At 41.2% G+C, this 13,009-nt stretch overlaps 1 protein-coding gene across 4 annotated transcripts in view; it reads left to right on the forward strand.

The window, feature by feature from the left end:
* The window catches only part of BMP2K (BMP2 inducible kinase), a 50,096-nt gene that overhangs the window by 20,864 nt on the left and 16,223 nt on the right, over positions 1-13,009 (forward strand). For all 4 annotated transcript variants that reach the window (XM_074541961.1, XM_074541960.1, XM_074541962.1 and 1 more), the window contains exons 5-14: positions 225-346; positions 1,343-1,424; positions 2,049-2,181; positions 4,366-4,469; positions 5,892-5,971; positions 6,768-6,928; positions 8,225-8,385; positions 8,962-9,057; positions 9,732-9,913; positions 10,706-10,863. In XM_074541961.1, coding sequence (XP_074398062.1) covers positions 225-346; positions 1,343-1,424; positions 2,049-2,181; positions 4,366-4,469; positions 5,892-5,971; positions 6,768-6,928; positions 8,225-8,385; positions 8,962-9,057; positions 9,732-9,913; positions 10,706-10,863 — 1,279 coding nt within the window. The remainder of the gene's footprint in view (positions 1-224; positions 347-1,342; positions 1,425-2,048; positions 2,182-4,365; positions 4,470-5,891; positions 5,972-6,767; positions 6,929-8,224; positions 8,386-8,961; positions 9,058-9,731; positions 9,914-10,705; positions 10,864-13,009) is intronic.

A 13,009-nucleotide genomic window follows, 5' to 3' on the forward strand; every position in this document is an offset into this window, starting at 1 on the left:
ATATGGGAGAGTTTTCTGTAAGACCGATTTCTAGTTGGGAGCTTGCTGTTGGTGAAGCTATAAACAGACATTACCTATAGGACATCACCTATTGCTAAAACAAAGTTTAGCAGTTGATTTTTGGGGAAACTTCCTGTTTGTGTGTGAGAACATGTAGTAACGCTTAACTTGGAAGTTCCTGCTTTTATGTTAACCTACCTGTTGTGTGTTGGTGTTCTTTGAAGGTGGAGAATCTGTTGTTAAATGATAATGGCAACTACGTTCTCTGTGACTTTGGCAGTGCCACTAACAAATACCTGAACCCTCAAAAAGATGGTGTTAATATGGTTGAAGAAGAAATTAAAAAGTAAGTTCACTTTTAGGTGATCTGTCATAAGCAATGACTGTGCTGCCAGGAAACTCCATATATTATAATGTGGTGTGCATGTATCACCAATGAATTGAAATGAAGAGCTGATCTTGAATTCATTTTGGCATAAATACAGTAAAAGACTGCAAGTAGTTGATAAGATTTCCTCTGTTTATTCACAGATTGTTTTTCAAAACTGTGATTCTTAAAAATAAAGTTGTTGGCAAAAAGAATGCTGTTGTGAAAGTAAATTGTTCAAAAATATAGGTCTGGCTCCTGGCCATTTTAGGAGTTGGATATTTTTCATTTGTGCTTTTTTAATACTGCTAAGCAAATACTTGCTAAGATACCAATAACTGATGTAAAGAAGCCCTGCAATGCATTTATGCTGAGTCTCATTTGCAGAGTATGGTCTGTGTCCATTCTCCTGAGACGGATCAGAAAAATATTTCAACTTTTCTTAGACACACTTGTGAAAACATGTATTATTTTGATTTTGGCCTTCTGGCCTATCTGCATCAGAGGGGTAAATACAGGCTGCTTGTTTTCGAGTCACGAAGTGATTAGAGGCTTTTTCTATCTCTGAAGTATTTGAACTACCAGCTGAGTTGTTTTGGGGTGTTGGTGTTCTGTAGTCTGCATTCTGCATGTTTCAGTGTGAGATAGGGACAGCCCTTGTAGGGCTGAGCAGTCGTTCCCCTCAGGTGTCTGGCTGTGTATGCACAGTCACTCTGGCAAAAGTCTGCTTTGGGGCAATAACACTAAAAGCCAACTTAACCTGACTTAATGCTTACTTTTGTGTATGATAGTTCATACTGCTGCTCCAGATATTATTTGTGATGTTGCAATGCGCTAATGATGTGCATCATGCAAGACAATTCCAGGCACATGTCTGAAACTTTGTGCTTGGTGTGTGCATGGGGGATCAGGAAAACACCCTCTCGCCTGTGATGCTAGATTTTTAGCTATGTTGGCTCTATTTTATGTTTCTAGGTACACTACACTATCATACAGAGCTCCTGAGATGATCAATTTGTATGGAGGAAAACCCATTACTACCAAGGCAGATATCTGGGTAAGCAAAAAATTGGGCAGTATGATCTATGGGACTGGTAAAGGAAGGGGGAATTAAAACCAGTATTGACTGACTGAAAAACTAATTACTGGCAAATGAAACATATTGGGCAGTTACGGAATACAGAACAGTAGAAGTGTCTTGGGTACTTGGATTTTTGTAAATAAAATGAATCCCATGTTTTTTGGTTTTTTTTTAACTTAAAGGAAGGGGGATGTGATTTAGAACATCGCTTCTTATGTTGGCCCTGGTTTCTCCTTGATAGCCCCCAGTGATTTCTTATGGAAACCTGTTGCCAGCATGATCAAGAAAGGTATTTTTAGTAGTTGATGAGCAGACAAGGAATAAGATAGGAAATTTAGTGCAAAGAGTCATGATATGATGCTGAGAATGCAGCATTTGGTGTGCTCTGGTTTGTACTGGGTGTGCTGCAGGAATCAGAGCAAGAGCAAGTGTTGTTAGGGCAGCTTTGACCCACAGCTCGTCACATCAGCTGTGTTCCAAAGTGCAGCTCCCACACAGCATGTGAACATCTCTGTGGCCAGGGGGCAGCATTGTTAGTGCTGCCTTGTGGTAGCAAGGGCTTGTTCTCATCCCCTGACAGGGCTTGTGTTTCTTTTACAGGCACTGGGCTGCTTGCTGTATAAGCTGTGCTTCTTTTCCCTTCCCTTTGGAGAAAGTCAGGTGGCCATTTGCGACGGGAGCTTCACCATCCCAGACAGCTCGCGGTACTCGCACAGCGTGCACTGCTTGATCAGTAAGTCCACAGGCACTGCAGCAGCCCCTCCAGCTCACCAAGCCAGCAAAGCACAGCTCTGAGCTGCTGCTCAGCACCTCTGCTGTCAAACCCTGCCACCTCCAGCTGTGCCTCTCAACTCCCCAAGAGCCCTTGAAGCTCAAGGGAAACTCTTTGGTTTCTCTGGGACTCAGGGATGATTTTTTTTTCTTTAGGTGCTGATAAATCCCAGAGGAATAGGGGGAATGCCAAGACTGCTTCTCTTTATTGTTTAGCTCTGTTTGTTAATACTTTTTACCCTTAAGTGTGTGTTTTCTGTGGAATGTCAGACTTTTCTGTCCAAGTTGTGCAGTTGTGCTTAGATAAATTTGAAGTGCTGCTTTAGCATAGCAACATGAGTGTGCTGAGATTAATTGCACTGGGGACAATTTTAATAGTAGTTGCGTAGTTTATACTAGAACAAAAATCTGGGAAGTTTTGTGTGACTCCAAGTGTCAGATTTGAGCTCTGGCAACAGTTTGGAAGCACTAAGTGTGTTAAGGAAAATTCTGGACATGAAGCAGTTCTGAGGCTTGTGATTTATCCATTACCCAGACACGGATGTGGGAACTAATATTTACAGTAATCATCAGTATTGTCCTTGTTTTCAGCTTAGAGTAGGCTCCCTTGAAAGAGTGAGATGGACAGCATATGAAAAATTCAAAAGGTTTGAATAGGAGCTCTTATAGCCCTAAGCTATGGATGCATTGACCACACAGGTTATGCTTTTATGTAATAAGCAATACCAAATCCAAACCACTTTTTTGAGTACACATTCCTAATTGAGAAACAGCAGTAATGACAGTAAGCACTTGCCTTCTGCCAGTACTGACAAAATGAGATGAGTTTTCAAAGGACTTAAGTAGTTTTCTCTGTCGCTGTGTTACTTTTTTTAAAGAGAAGTACAGGTTTTAATCCTTTCTCCTAGGTATGAATGCAGTTTTTTTAATTCAATGAATGACTGTGCCAAGATGAGCAGTACTGACATGGAATGTATCTGGGTGAGGCAGAATGTCCTTATCTAAACTTCCCTTCTTTCCATTTGGAGTGGAAGTCATAAAAAGCTGCACTTGGTTATAAAAGGTATTTCAGGGACTGTGGCTTCATCTGAGCTCTTTGACAAGGCAGTGACTGGGGAGGAAGAAGCTCCTCATGCCCCACCCCATGAGTTAAACATTTTCAGAATCCAGTGGCAGGAGTCACTTCAGTGAGTGTTCTGATTCCATGTCATGGTGCTGCAGCTGAGTGCTGGAATCTGTTATTTTGTAAAATCTCTTAAAAATTAAACTTTCAGTGACCTATACAGGACATGAAATAATAACTTTGTGTAAAATTCTAGGATCTGTCTGATACTATTTTTCAAACCTCCATTTTCAACAATGGAGGATTTTTGTAAAATGACATGGTAGGTTGGCTGTTCTACTGAGCATTTGTGCAAGTGTGCTTCTCTTTGCTCATCAAAAGTGAGAAGTTGAATTTTCATAGTGTTCATTTACTTCAGGGCAGAATATATTTTTAGAGGCCTAAGTTTTTTAGAAAGTGTATTTCACTGTTTATTTGCTTTCTGGTTATCTAGGCAAGATTGCTGGATTATATATACTGTGTCATATTTGACTTCTTGGGAAAGCAACAAACCTTTTAATTTGGGAGGCAAGTGTTTAGGAGGGAACATAAGGAATTTTGTCTTGTCAGGGAAAGGTCCTTTTATTCATGAAACTAGTTTTTTAATATGCAGAATTGTTCATAGTGAATGAAACCTACAGAGAAAAGCCTGATGTAGTAAGATGTGTCAATCTTGTTTTAGCTACATTGAATTTTGTGTTAATCCTGGAAAATGTTAGTGCAGTGAGTTGGTTTTGTGCTGTTTCTCTCTGCAGTTACTGATTCCTACTTCAGTTAAGTTCCCTTTTGCACAGCTGCATCAGCTTATCGAGCAGCATGCATGTTCTGCAAATTTTTTTTGACCCTATAAACTCTTTGACTGGACAAAAAGTATCTTGGGTGTGGGGAACTTGTTTTAATAACACTGCAAATGACTCTTGGTGGTAAGCTGATTTGGTGCAAATGCTGGATTTTTTCCTTGCTGGTAGCTGTCTCAACAGTTTTTTTGTGTCTCACCAGGCTTTTTGTGATCTAGCCAGTGATAGGTCTTATCAATTTTTGCAGGATATATGCTTGAACCAGATCAAGAGAAGAGACCTGATATCTATCAAGTATCTTACTTTGCCTTTAAAATTGCCAAAAAGGAGTGTCCAGTGTCTAATATAAATGTAAGTACTCTTGACTTTGCTTGTATTTTCAGTGTGTTATGTAGGTAATATTGAGAAGTCAGTGAGAGGAGCTGAGAGATGACATCAGTTCTGTCACATGCCTCATTCCTCAATGGTAACACAGAGCAGAGAACAGGTCAAGCTCCTGTTGTGTGCATGCAGTATGAGTAAATAAAATATAGATTAAAAAATCTCTATAAATAAAATGTTCTTAATTGTGAGGGTGTAGCTCTGTGGGCTATATTGATACCATTCCAATACCTGGCTTAGGATTTTAGCCATTAGTAATCTCTTAACACAATCAGTATGAAATAGATATTACCTTGTTGACAGTAGAAGGCTGAATGCTGTAAGTGGAGTGTCAAGAGTGTGTATATTTGCTCTTGGATAAACCCTTTGCTTAGGCATCCTTAGCAATTGTGGTAGTCCATTGGAAGGACTCCAGGGAGCTGGAAAGCAAACAGAGCAGTAGTTGTCAGCCTGCCTTCTTAGCCTTGCTTTCTGTGGGGGTCTGAGCTTGGTCTCAAAGATCACTTGCTTCACAGATATTATTGTGTCTGTACTACAATGGAATTTGGGGACTTTAGCTAATGTTGAATATTGTGGAGTGACTCTCAAGGCAAGCATCAGGAAAAATCCATCTCAAAATTGAGTTTACAACAAATATTGGTTGTAGCATCTGTCTTCAGAGGCAGACCAGTGAATTTTTCTGAGATCCCTTTGAATTCCTTTTTTCCTTTATCATTGTAGAAGGATGTCCTCAGTAAATTTGAGTGTTGCCTTTTGGCAACACAGATTAAAATAAACCAAGAAGTCTTGAAATACTTGATAATTAACTGTCTCTATTTGTGACCAGATTTAGATTTGTATTTATGTGCATTTGTCATGAGAGAGGATTGGTGTCCTCCTTTGCCCCAAACTGTCATATTTCTCATAAAACAGTCTAGGTGATGTGGGATTAATTCAGGAATTTTTCAGGTGGGGTAAGGTAAAAGGCCATTGAAGCTTTGGTGCTGTATGGATTTCTGGAATTTGTGTTGTGGTGGAGGAGCAGCGTGTGCTAAAAAGTTTCCTCCAAAGATTGGTTTTTGCTTTAGAGCATGTGGCTGAAGTGAGTTTCTGTGCAGTCACACAAAGTGCTTGGAGACCATGTTGCACTTTATTGTTGGTAGCTGGCAGTGTACCTGCAGTGAAGCAGCTGACAAAAGAGTCAGACCAGTCAGGTGCCGCTTTACTTCTGCCACACACTGAGAGGAGGTAGAGATACTGATAAGGTAAACCCTTTTCAGGTACAGCTCTGAGTTCTGCATGAAGCCTTGGGATGTGGAGGTCTTGAATCCAAATATTCCTCTTGAATATGTATCAAATTTTTTTCTTTCAGGATTTTGGTTTTTTAATTTATTCAAATTTGTTTTTCCCAAGAATTCTCCTGTCCCCTCAAGTCTTCCTGAACCCATGACAGCTAGTGAGGCAGCTGCTAGAAAAAGCCAAATAAAAGCAAGGTGAGCAGGGCGATGTGACTTTTCTTTCTCTTAATGTTGTTAAGCTACATGTTTGTTTAAAATCTGTTTTCATACACTTGTGAATAAATGAAGTATTACCTCAGTAGAAGTCATTAGATAAACTTGTGTTTCTAAGAGCTTCAAGTCTGTTTGGATTCCACATCTTTGCTTTTTTCATTATATTGAGAATCCATGGAGGGAAACTGATGTTTTGTAGGTAAATGGGTTTTGTTTTTGAGAAATTGAAATTTTTGTGGAAAAATATTCACTTTTTTGTCCTTGATAATAAAAACAAACCCAAAACCATGGGAATTCCTCTCCAGGCTTGTTTTCTGCTATGATCTAGTGCGTATGCACATAAGGCTGATGCTGGGTAAATCCTTTACCTTTCCTTTCCTTGTCAGTGGAAGGTATTTGGATTTGAATCTGCCAGCATGTGTGACTCAGATATTTCTACATTCAGTTATAATTATCAGCTTCGTTTACAAAAAAAGAGGAACAAAACCTGAAGAAATTCACAGCAGTAGGAATAATTTGACCTAACGCATAATGCTTTCCTTTCTCTTATTTCTTGTACGTATGAACAGTATTCCTGTTTCTCATTGTAGTGTTGTGGACTCAAGCACAGGACTGGAGTTTTAGGGAATGAATTTTAAGGTACTTACATGCAGTGCTGAAGCAGAGTAGCACATTATTGAGACATAACTCAGCTGTTAAGAGATGTACTGTGTCAAATTTGAAGTAGAAATATTTGTCTTTTCATCCAGTATCTTACATGGGAAAATTGTCCCTTCAGAATAACAGATGCTGTTGGACCAACAGAAACCTCAATTGCACCACGACAAAGACCAAAGGCCAACTCGAGCACTGCCCCTTCCAGTGTGCTGGCGATCCAGAGCTCAGCAACTCCTGTCAAAGTGCAAGTTCCTGGGGAATTTGCTAATCGTGGGCAAAAAGGTAACCTCAAGTCTGAGGATGGACCAAAATAAAGAAGCAATTATGCCTTTCTTCCTCTTCTTGCTCTACCAGAGAAAACATTTACAACTCAGTTTTATCAGTCTTATTTTTTTGCATACCAAAAACTGAATCTTCAGAAAGATTCTGACTGTATGAGCTGTAAATTTGAGGTGCTGCAAAAACTAAATTCAGACTGAGGAGTGCAAGTGTTTTTTCTTTGTGCTTAACACTGGTTTTTCAATGAACTTGCCCACTGCAGACAGAAGTTCACACTTGTTTTGACTTGTGAATAATTTGCAAAAAGTACAGAGCCCTTCTGAATCAAACTGGGTTTTTTGTAGCAGCAAAAAGATTCTCCTGTGCCTCAAGAAGTCATGAGATACCACCAACCTATTGGTGCTGTTTGTAGGCTGGAGACATGTCACTTCTCTCATGACTGACAGATGGATTCCATGTGACACTGTGGGTGCAGGAGGAGTTAGGGGAGACTCATTTGAGTGAAATGGGTTTTTGAAAAATCCTTGTTTTTTCTCATTCAGAAGGAGTTATGGCTGTGATAAATACTTACTGAAATAGTTGACCTTTATACCTAGGACACTTTCTAATTGTGTTTTATGCTGTTATGTGCCTGCTGCAGAAGAGGAAAGAGTAGTTTCAGGGATGATACTGGAAAAGTTTCAAAAGGCCTCTGAGAATGTTTTGTCCCAGGTATAAGTACTTTTTGCTAGGTGGGATCCATGTAACATCCAGCTTGAAAAGCTTTTTCTGTTATGACAAGGAACAGATCGTTCCTGGGCACTTCAGAATGTAAAACACTTTGTGATAGAGAGAAATTTATGGTACTGCCTGCCTCTTAAAAGGTGCAGAAGCAATTGAGTGGCAAAATTCATCAAGTGCTCTGTTTAAGGGAGTTTGATAGATGAGCTAATAGTTTCCTTAGGGAAAAAAAAAAATCGAAGTATGCTTGCCTGTGTTGAATGCATACAAAGCTGCATGCTTTGAGATAAGGGTTTGAGATCCTGCAGTGTGTAACTTAAATGCTGGTAAAGCAGAAGTCTGCAGCCCAGCTTGCTGTCATGAGACTGGGGGAAGCTCCCAGCATCTTGCACGTAGACATGGTTCATTTGCAGGCTTGGAATTACTTGTAAAGAAGTCAACTTGGTATTTACCAGCTGTCCTGGTTGTCAGACTGGGAAGAGAAGTTGAAAGACAATGTCAGCTTGAGGTGAAAAACAGCCAGGGACAGCTCTGGCTGAAGCTGGGATGTCTGGATGTTATTAGTGTTGTCTGTCACAGGAACCACTCGACCAGGGAATGGACAAGACATCTCACAGTCCCAAGGGACCACCCCTCAGCAGCACAGGGTCCTCCAGCAGCTGCAGCAGGGAGACTGGAGATTGCAGCAGCTGCACCACTTGCAGCACCAGCCCGCCATGCAGGATGCTTATATCCAGCAGGTACAGTCAGATCTGTTAGGTGTTGGAGACTCATTGGATGTGTTCATAACCCTTGGGATCATTCAACAGTTCTGCTGGTGCTGCCTGTACTTTTCCAGTTAAAACAACTCCTGTTCCTTTTTGCTTTTGCTTTGTTCCTTCATTGGCCCTGTAATGTCTGTCCTAGGAAGTTGCTTGCCTTGTGCTGTGTTCTTGCAGTTTGATCCTGAATTCTATCTATGCATCACCGCTGTGTGATTTCAAGGCTTTACCCATGTGTGAAGGAGCTCTGGATACATGTTAGGAGTGATTATAGGTGATGTTGTGCTTGCAGTAGATGGCTGTACATGCACCAGGGCTGAATATGTTCTCTGATTTTTTTGTTAAGAATTGGCTAGGGAGTGGAGGAAGGAAAAAGCTTCCAAACAGAGTGGTTGAAGTGCAGTGACTGAATTGTGAGCTGGTTCTTGATTGAGATATCTTAATTAAAAAATGCTGTGGAGTCATAGCTGTGATAGTCAGAAGAAGCATTAATTAAAATACCAGCTTTTTTCTGAGGGGGCATCATTACTTTCTAAAGCTATTTTTTCTTTCCAGTATCACCAAGCAGTGCACCAGCAGATGGTCCAGCAGCAGCTGTTGCTGCAATCTGTGTACCAGCAGCAGCCTGCCCAGTCACAGTATCCTGCCATGGTAAGTCATAGAGAGAGTACAGTCTTAAAATATGGCCTGAGCTTGTAAATCTGCTCTTGTGTAGATGCAGGAAGAGAAGTTGTACTGAGCTGTGGACCTGGTTAATAGCGTGCAGTTTGGCATCTAAAATAATAATTAGTTGGTGGGAAGTTAATCCAAACCAGCTTGTCTGGAGTTGCACTTGTGTATTAATAATAGGATGGGATCTATCCCAGGTTTCATAAGGTCTGTCTGTGCTCATTTGAAACGTGCTTGGTTAATGTTTCCAGTACCAGCCACAGCAGCAAATACATGTTACACAACAGAGTCACTGAAGATGGTGACATCCAATTGTTACTTGAAAAGCAGGAGAGTTAACTGCTATAGCCTGTTTTGTAAAGATCAGGAGAAATTGTCCTGAAATCTTGTATTAAGATTTAAGAATAGAGTATGATGAACACACAACTAGCAGTGCTACAGTGACATATATTTGGGTTGCAGTAATGACAGAAATGGAAGTGGTAATAGGCTGGAGAAGAGAAGCTGCCTCCCTGAGCTGTTGGAGCAGTTTCTCTGTGCCCATGTGTTCTGGAGGGTGGAGGTGGCTGTGTGGCTGTAAGAGCAACACTGATAGTTGGCAGAAGAGTTTCAGCCAGCCCATGCATCTTCTGGTAACACAGTCCTGATCTCCTCAGGTGCAGCAGTACCAGCAGGCTCTCCTGCAGCAGCAGATGCTTGCTCAGCAGCGGGCACAGCAGGTGCAGTCCCCTGAGTATATCACTTCTCCACAAGACTTTGCACCAGCCTTAATCTCCTACCCCAGGTCGCTCCCAGTGCATGGTGGAACAGTGGCAGATCCTCCCTACCCTACAAACAGGTGAGGATTGTGGCTCAGCTGAGCCTGGGGGTTTCTCCTGGCTTACATTGCTAGTTGTGGTGAGCACTGCCAAATCCTTCGCTTAGAAGTTACTTGCTTTGGTAATAAGAGATTACGTAGAGCAGTTGGACAGTGGGTGTTCAGTGATAAAGGATATTTTGGGAGCAAAGTGGGACAGTTTATGAACAGATGAGCCTGGTATAATTTTTAAAACTATTTCTTCCAGTATTTCTTGTTCACAGATTTATTCCAGGAGCTCAGTGCTAATCACTTCACTTGGGGGGTGGTCAGTGGTCTATGTTGAATGAGGTTATGTGCATCTGAAATGAGTTGTGAACACCCTGTTAAGAGCAGCTTTGTAGTTGGCCTTGATGTGGTAGGGCTGCCAACTCCTGTGCTCAGAGGTGTGACCTGAGTATGTAACACCAAGTACACCTCAGAAGAGATACAGTCCCTGAGGAGTGGCCCTCAGACCTGCCTTTGCATAATAAATGGTAATAAATGATGACTTTTGCATTAATTCTTCTGAACAGTGGTGTATGTAATAAAAAATCCCCTTCCTCAGACTTAAAGGAACCTAAAGATCTGTCCAGTTTCACTGATGTTAGAAATCAGGTTATATATTTGTCTGGGTTCCTATTAAGCTTCTTTTAAATGAGCCTTCAGCTTTTTTTGGGATGAGCTCTTATTTGCTTGTGTGTAGGACTTGGCATTGTGAAGCATGTCTCAGATTTTGACCCTGATAACCAATCCTGTTGTTTCTCTATTTGCTTCCTTGAACTGACTCTACAGGTCAGGCATTCCTGATGCTGAAGCAATTGCCAGTTACCCCAAGCAGAACATCAGTAACCCACCTGACATGTCAGGGTGGAACCCATTTGGAGAGGACAATTTTTCCAAGTTGACAGAGGAGGAGCTGCTGGACAGAGAGTTTGACCTGCTCAGATCAAGTAAGGGACGCTTGAAGGCTTACTTTGCTTCCCAGTAAATGAGGGCTCTGTGGTTGCTCAGCAGTTCCAACACCTGCCTGTCCAAGGACCGTGCAGGCTGTGTACAGAACATTCTTTCTGAGCATTTGAGGGCACAATTGGGCCTGTCTTTCTTTCCTTTTCCTTTTTGAAAACACGTGCAATAGGAACTCACGTCTGAAACTGGTAGTTACTGGCTCAATTACTGCAAAAATGCTAGTATGCTAGCTCTTCTACACTGCTTGTGTCACCTGCATTGCCAAGAGGCTCTCAACAGCAGAGGTATGTTGTCAGATGGGAAGAGAATTTTGGCTGCTTGCTTTATTCCTTTCCAGCTTTTTTCTTGCACACCAGAGCAGAAGATTGTGTGGGTCTGATACGTCCTTTGAAAATGCCTGAAAGAAAATTGATCTATTACATTATGTTAATGTTTTGTACTGTCCTTTTTGAGTGGCTACATGTAAGGGCTGGTTTATTGTACTGATATGGCAATAGTTGAATAAACTTTTTCCTCGTGAAGTCAGTTATCTCCATGGTTTTTACTTGGAATTACCTTCTGTTCTTAATTGCTGAACACATGCTTGTTAGTTGCTCTTCCTACAACTGGCTTTGTTGAGATCAGATTTATTAGTGGGACTTGGAAGATGTGACAATGTTAAAAAACAGATTGTATATGCTTGGCTGTCTATCAGCAAATTTCTTGCAATTAAAAGTACAGTAAAGTTGATTTTTGAGTAACTGGAAAAAATACCTTTGCCTTCAGTTGAGTGTTTTTCCTATTGGATGTGCACTTTGCACTTTACCCATTAATCCTTTAGGAAAGTGACTGGGTGGGTTTGTTTGTGAGGCTCTGATTGTTAGTTTTCCCTTGTATCCTGTGTGGATTGAATCAGATTCCTGTTTTTGAGTTGGAAATGTAGCCTGCACACATTTTACAGTCAAATGTCTCTCTGGTAGCTGGGAAAAATGGCTTATGTACTCACTGAAACTTAGCATTCCTTTCATGTCCAAGTTAAGGATTGGATTCAGTAATAGAATAGAAAATCTGTAAGCAAGCTCCTTCCAAATGTGGCCCTTAGTTTTTTGCACTTGTGAATCTGGAGCAGGTCAGTTTGTACCAAAGCACAAGGCCACCCACTTTTGGCATCTGTGTTCTGAATTCAGGACTGCTGGCACTGCTTATACAAGTTGGATGAGGTTGATTTGGTTAAGCCGCAAGTTTTGAACAAATGCAACGACCAAAGGAGATAATGAAGGTACATTTTGGGCTCAGTTCTTCAAGTTAATTCAGTGCAAAAGAGAGCTGGATGTGATAACTCACCTGATATGCTGTATCTGAAAAGCAAACCAAACCCAACAGCACAGCTCTGCTCAGTAGTAACCAGCATTAGGGATTTTAGTTACTCACATAGAGAAAATGCAGAAATGACCCCGAGTTGCTCCCTTGCCAGCAGCACACTAGATGGCAGCCTTGTCTGTAGGGATGGGCTACCTTACCGCTGCTCTGAGCTCATGGGGCTTGGTGTCCCTCGGGAGGGGGAGCATTGCTGGTTTGTGTCTGGCTGGGCATGCAGGTACACACGTCACAGCCTTCAGAGACCTTTTAACCTGGCTATTTGTTACTGAAGGTGTTGTGCCAAAGATCATGTGAGCATATGTGGCAGTGTTAATGCCTTTGCTGCAGTCAAAGCAGGAATAATTATGCTCCTTGTTGTCTACTGGTGCTTTCTCAGACTTGGCTGGAATAATGGGAGATCAGGAGATTTATTGTAAAATTAAGTCTTGTACCTATAAAATTGTTTCAAAGCATGTGAGACTTAGTGGAAGTTCCTTAGATATGCATTAAGGTTGAAGGCTGAGTTCTCTTTAGGTGTAGGTTATCTCCTATGTGGGAAAAAGGCTGTTGAGTACTAAGTATCTTCTTTGCCATCCAGAGAAAAGAGAATTGTGGATGCAGAGTTGATCAGTGGTTCTGTTTTTCTTTTACTAAAGCCAGCTGCTGTTGTGTAGTTTATAACTCACATACAGTGGTGTGTAAGTTGGTGCTGCTCACTAGTGTTCAAAACATGAATCCTTTCTTTTCTCAGAAGCCTAGTTTGTATTGTTGAGCTGATGCTTTTTACATAAA

The sequence above is a fragment of the Zonotrichia albicollis genome, chromosome 5 (genome assembly GCF_047830755.1).
Source record: "Zonotrichia albicollis isolate bZonAlb1 chromosome 5, bZonAlb1.hap1, whole genome shotgun sequence".
Classification (NCBI taxonomy): domain Eukaryota; kingdom Metazoa; phylum Chordata; class Aves; order Passeriformes; family Passerellidae; genus Zonotrichia; species Zonotrichia albicollis.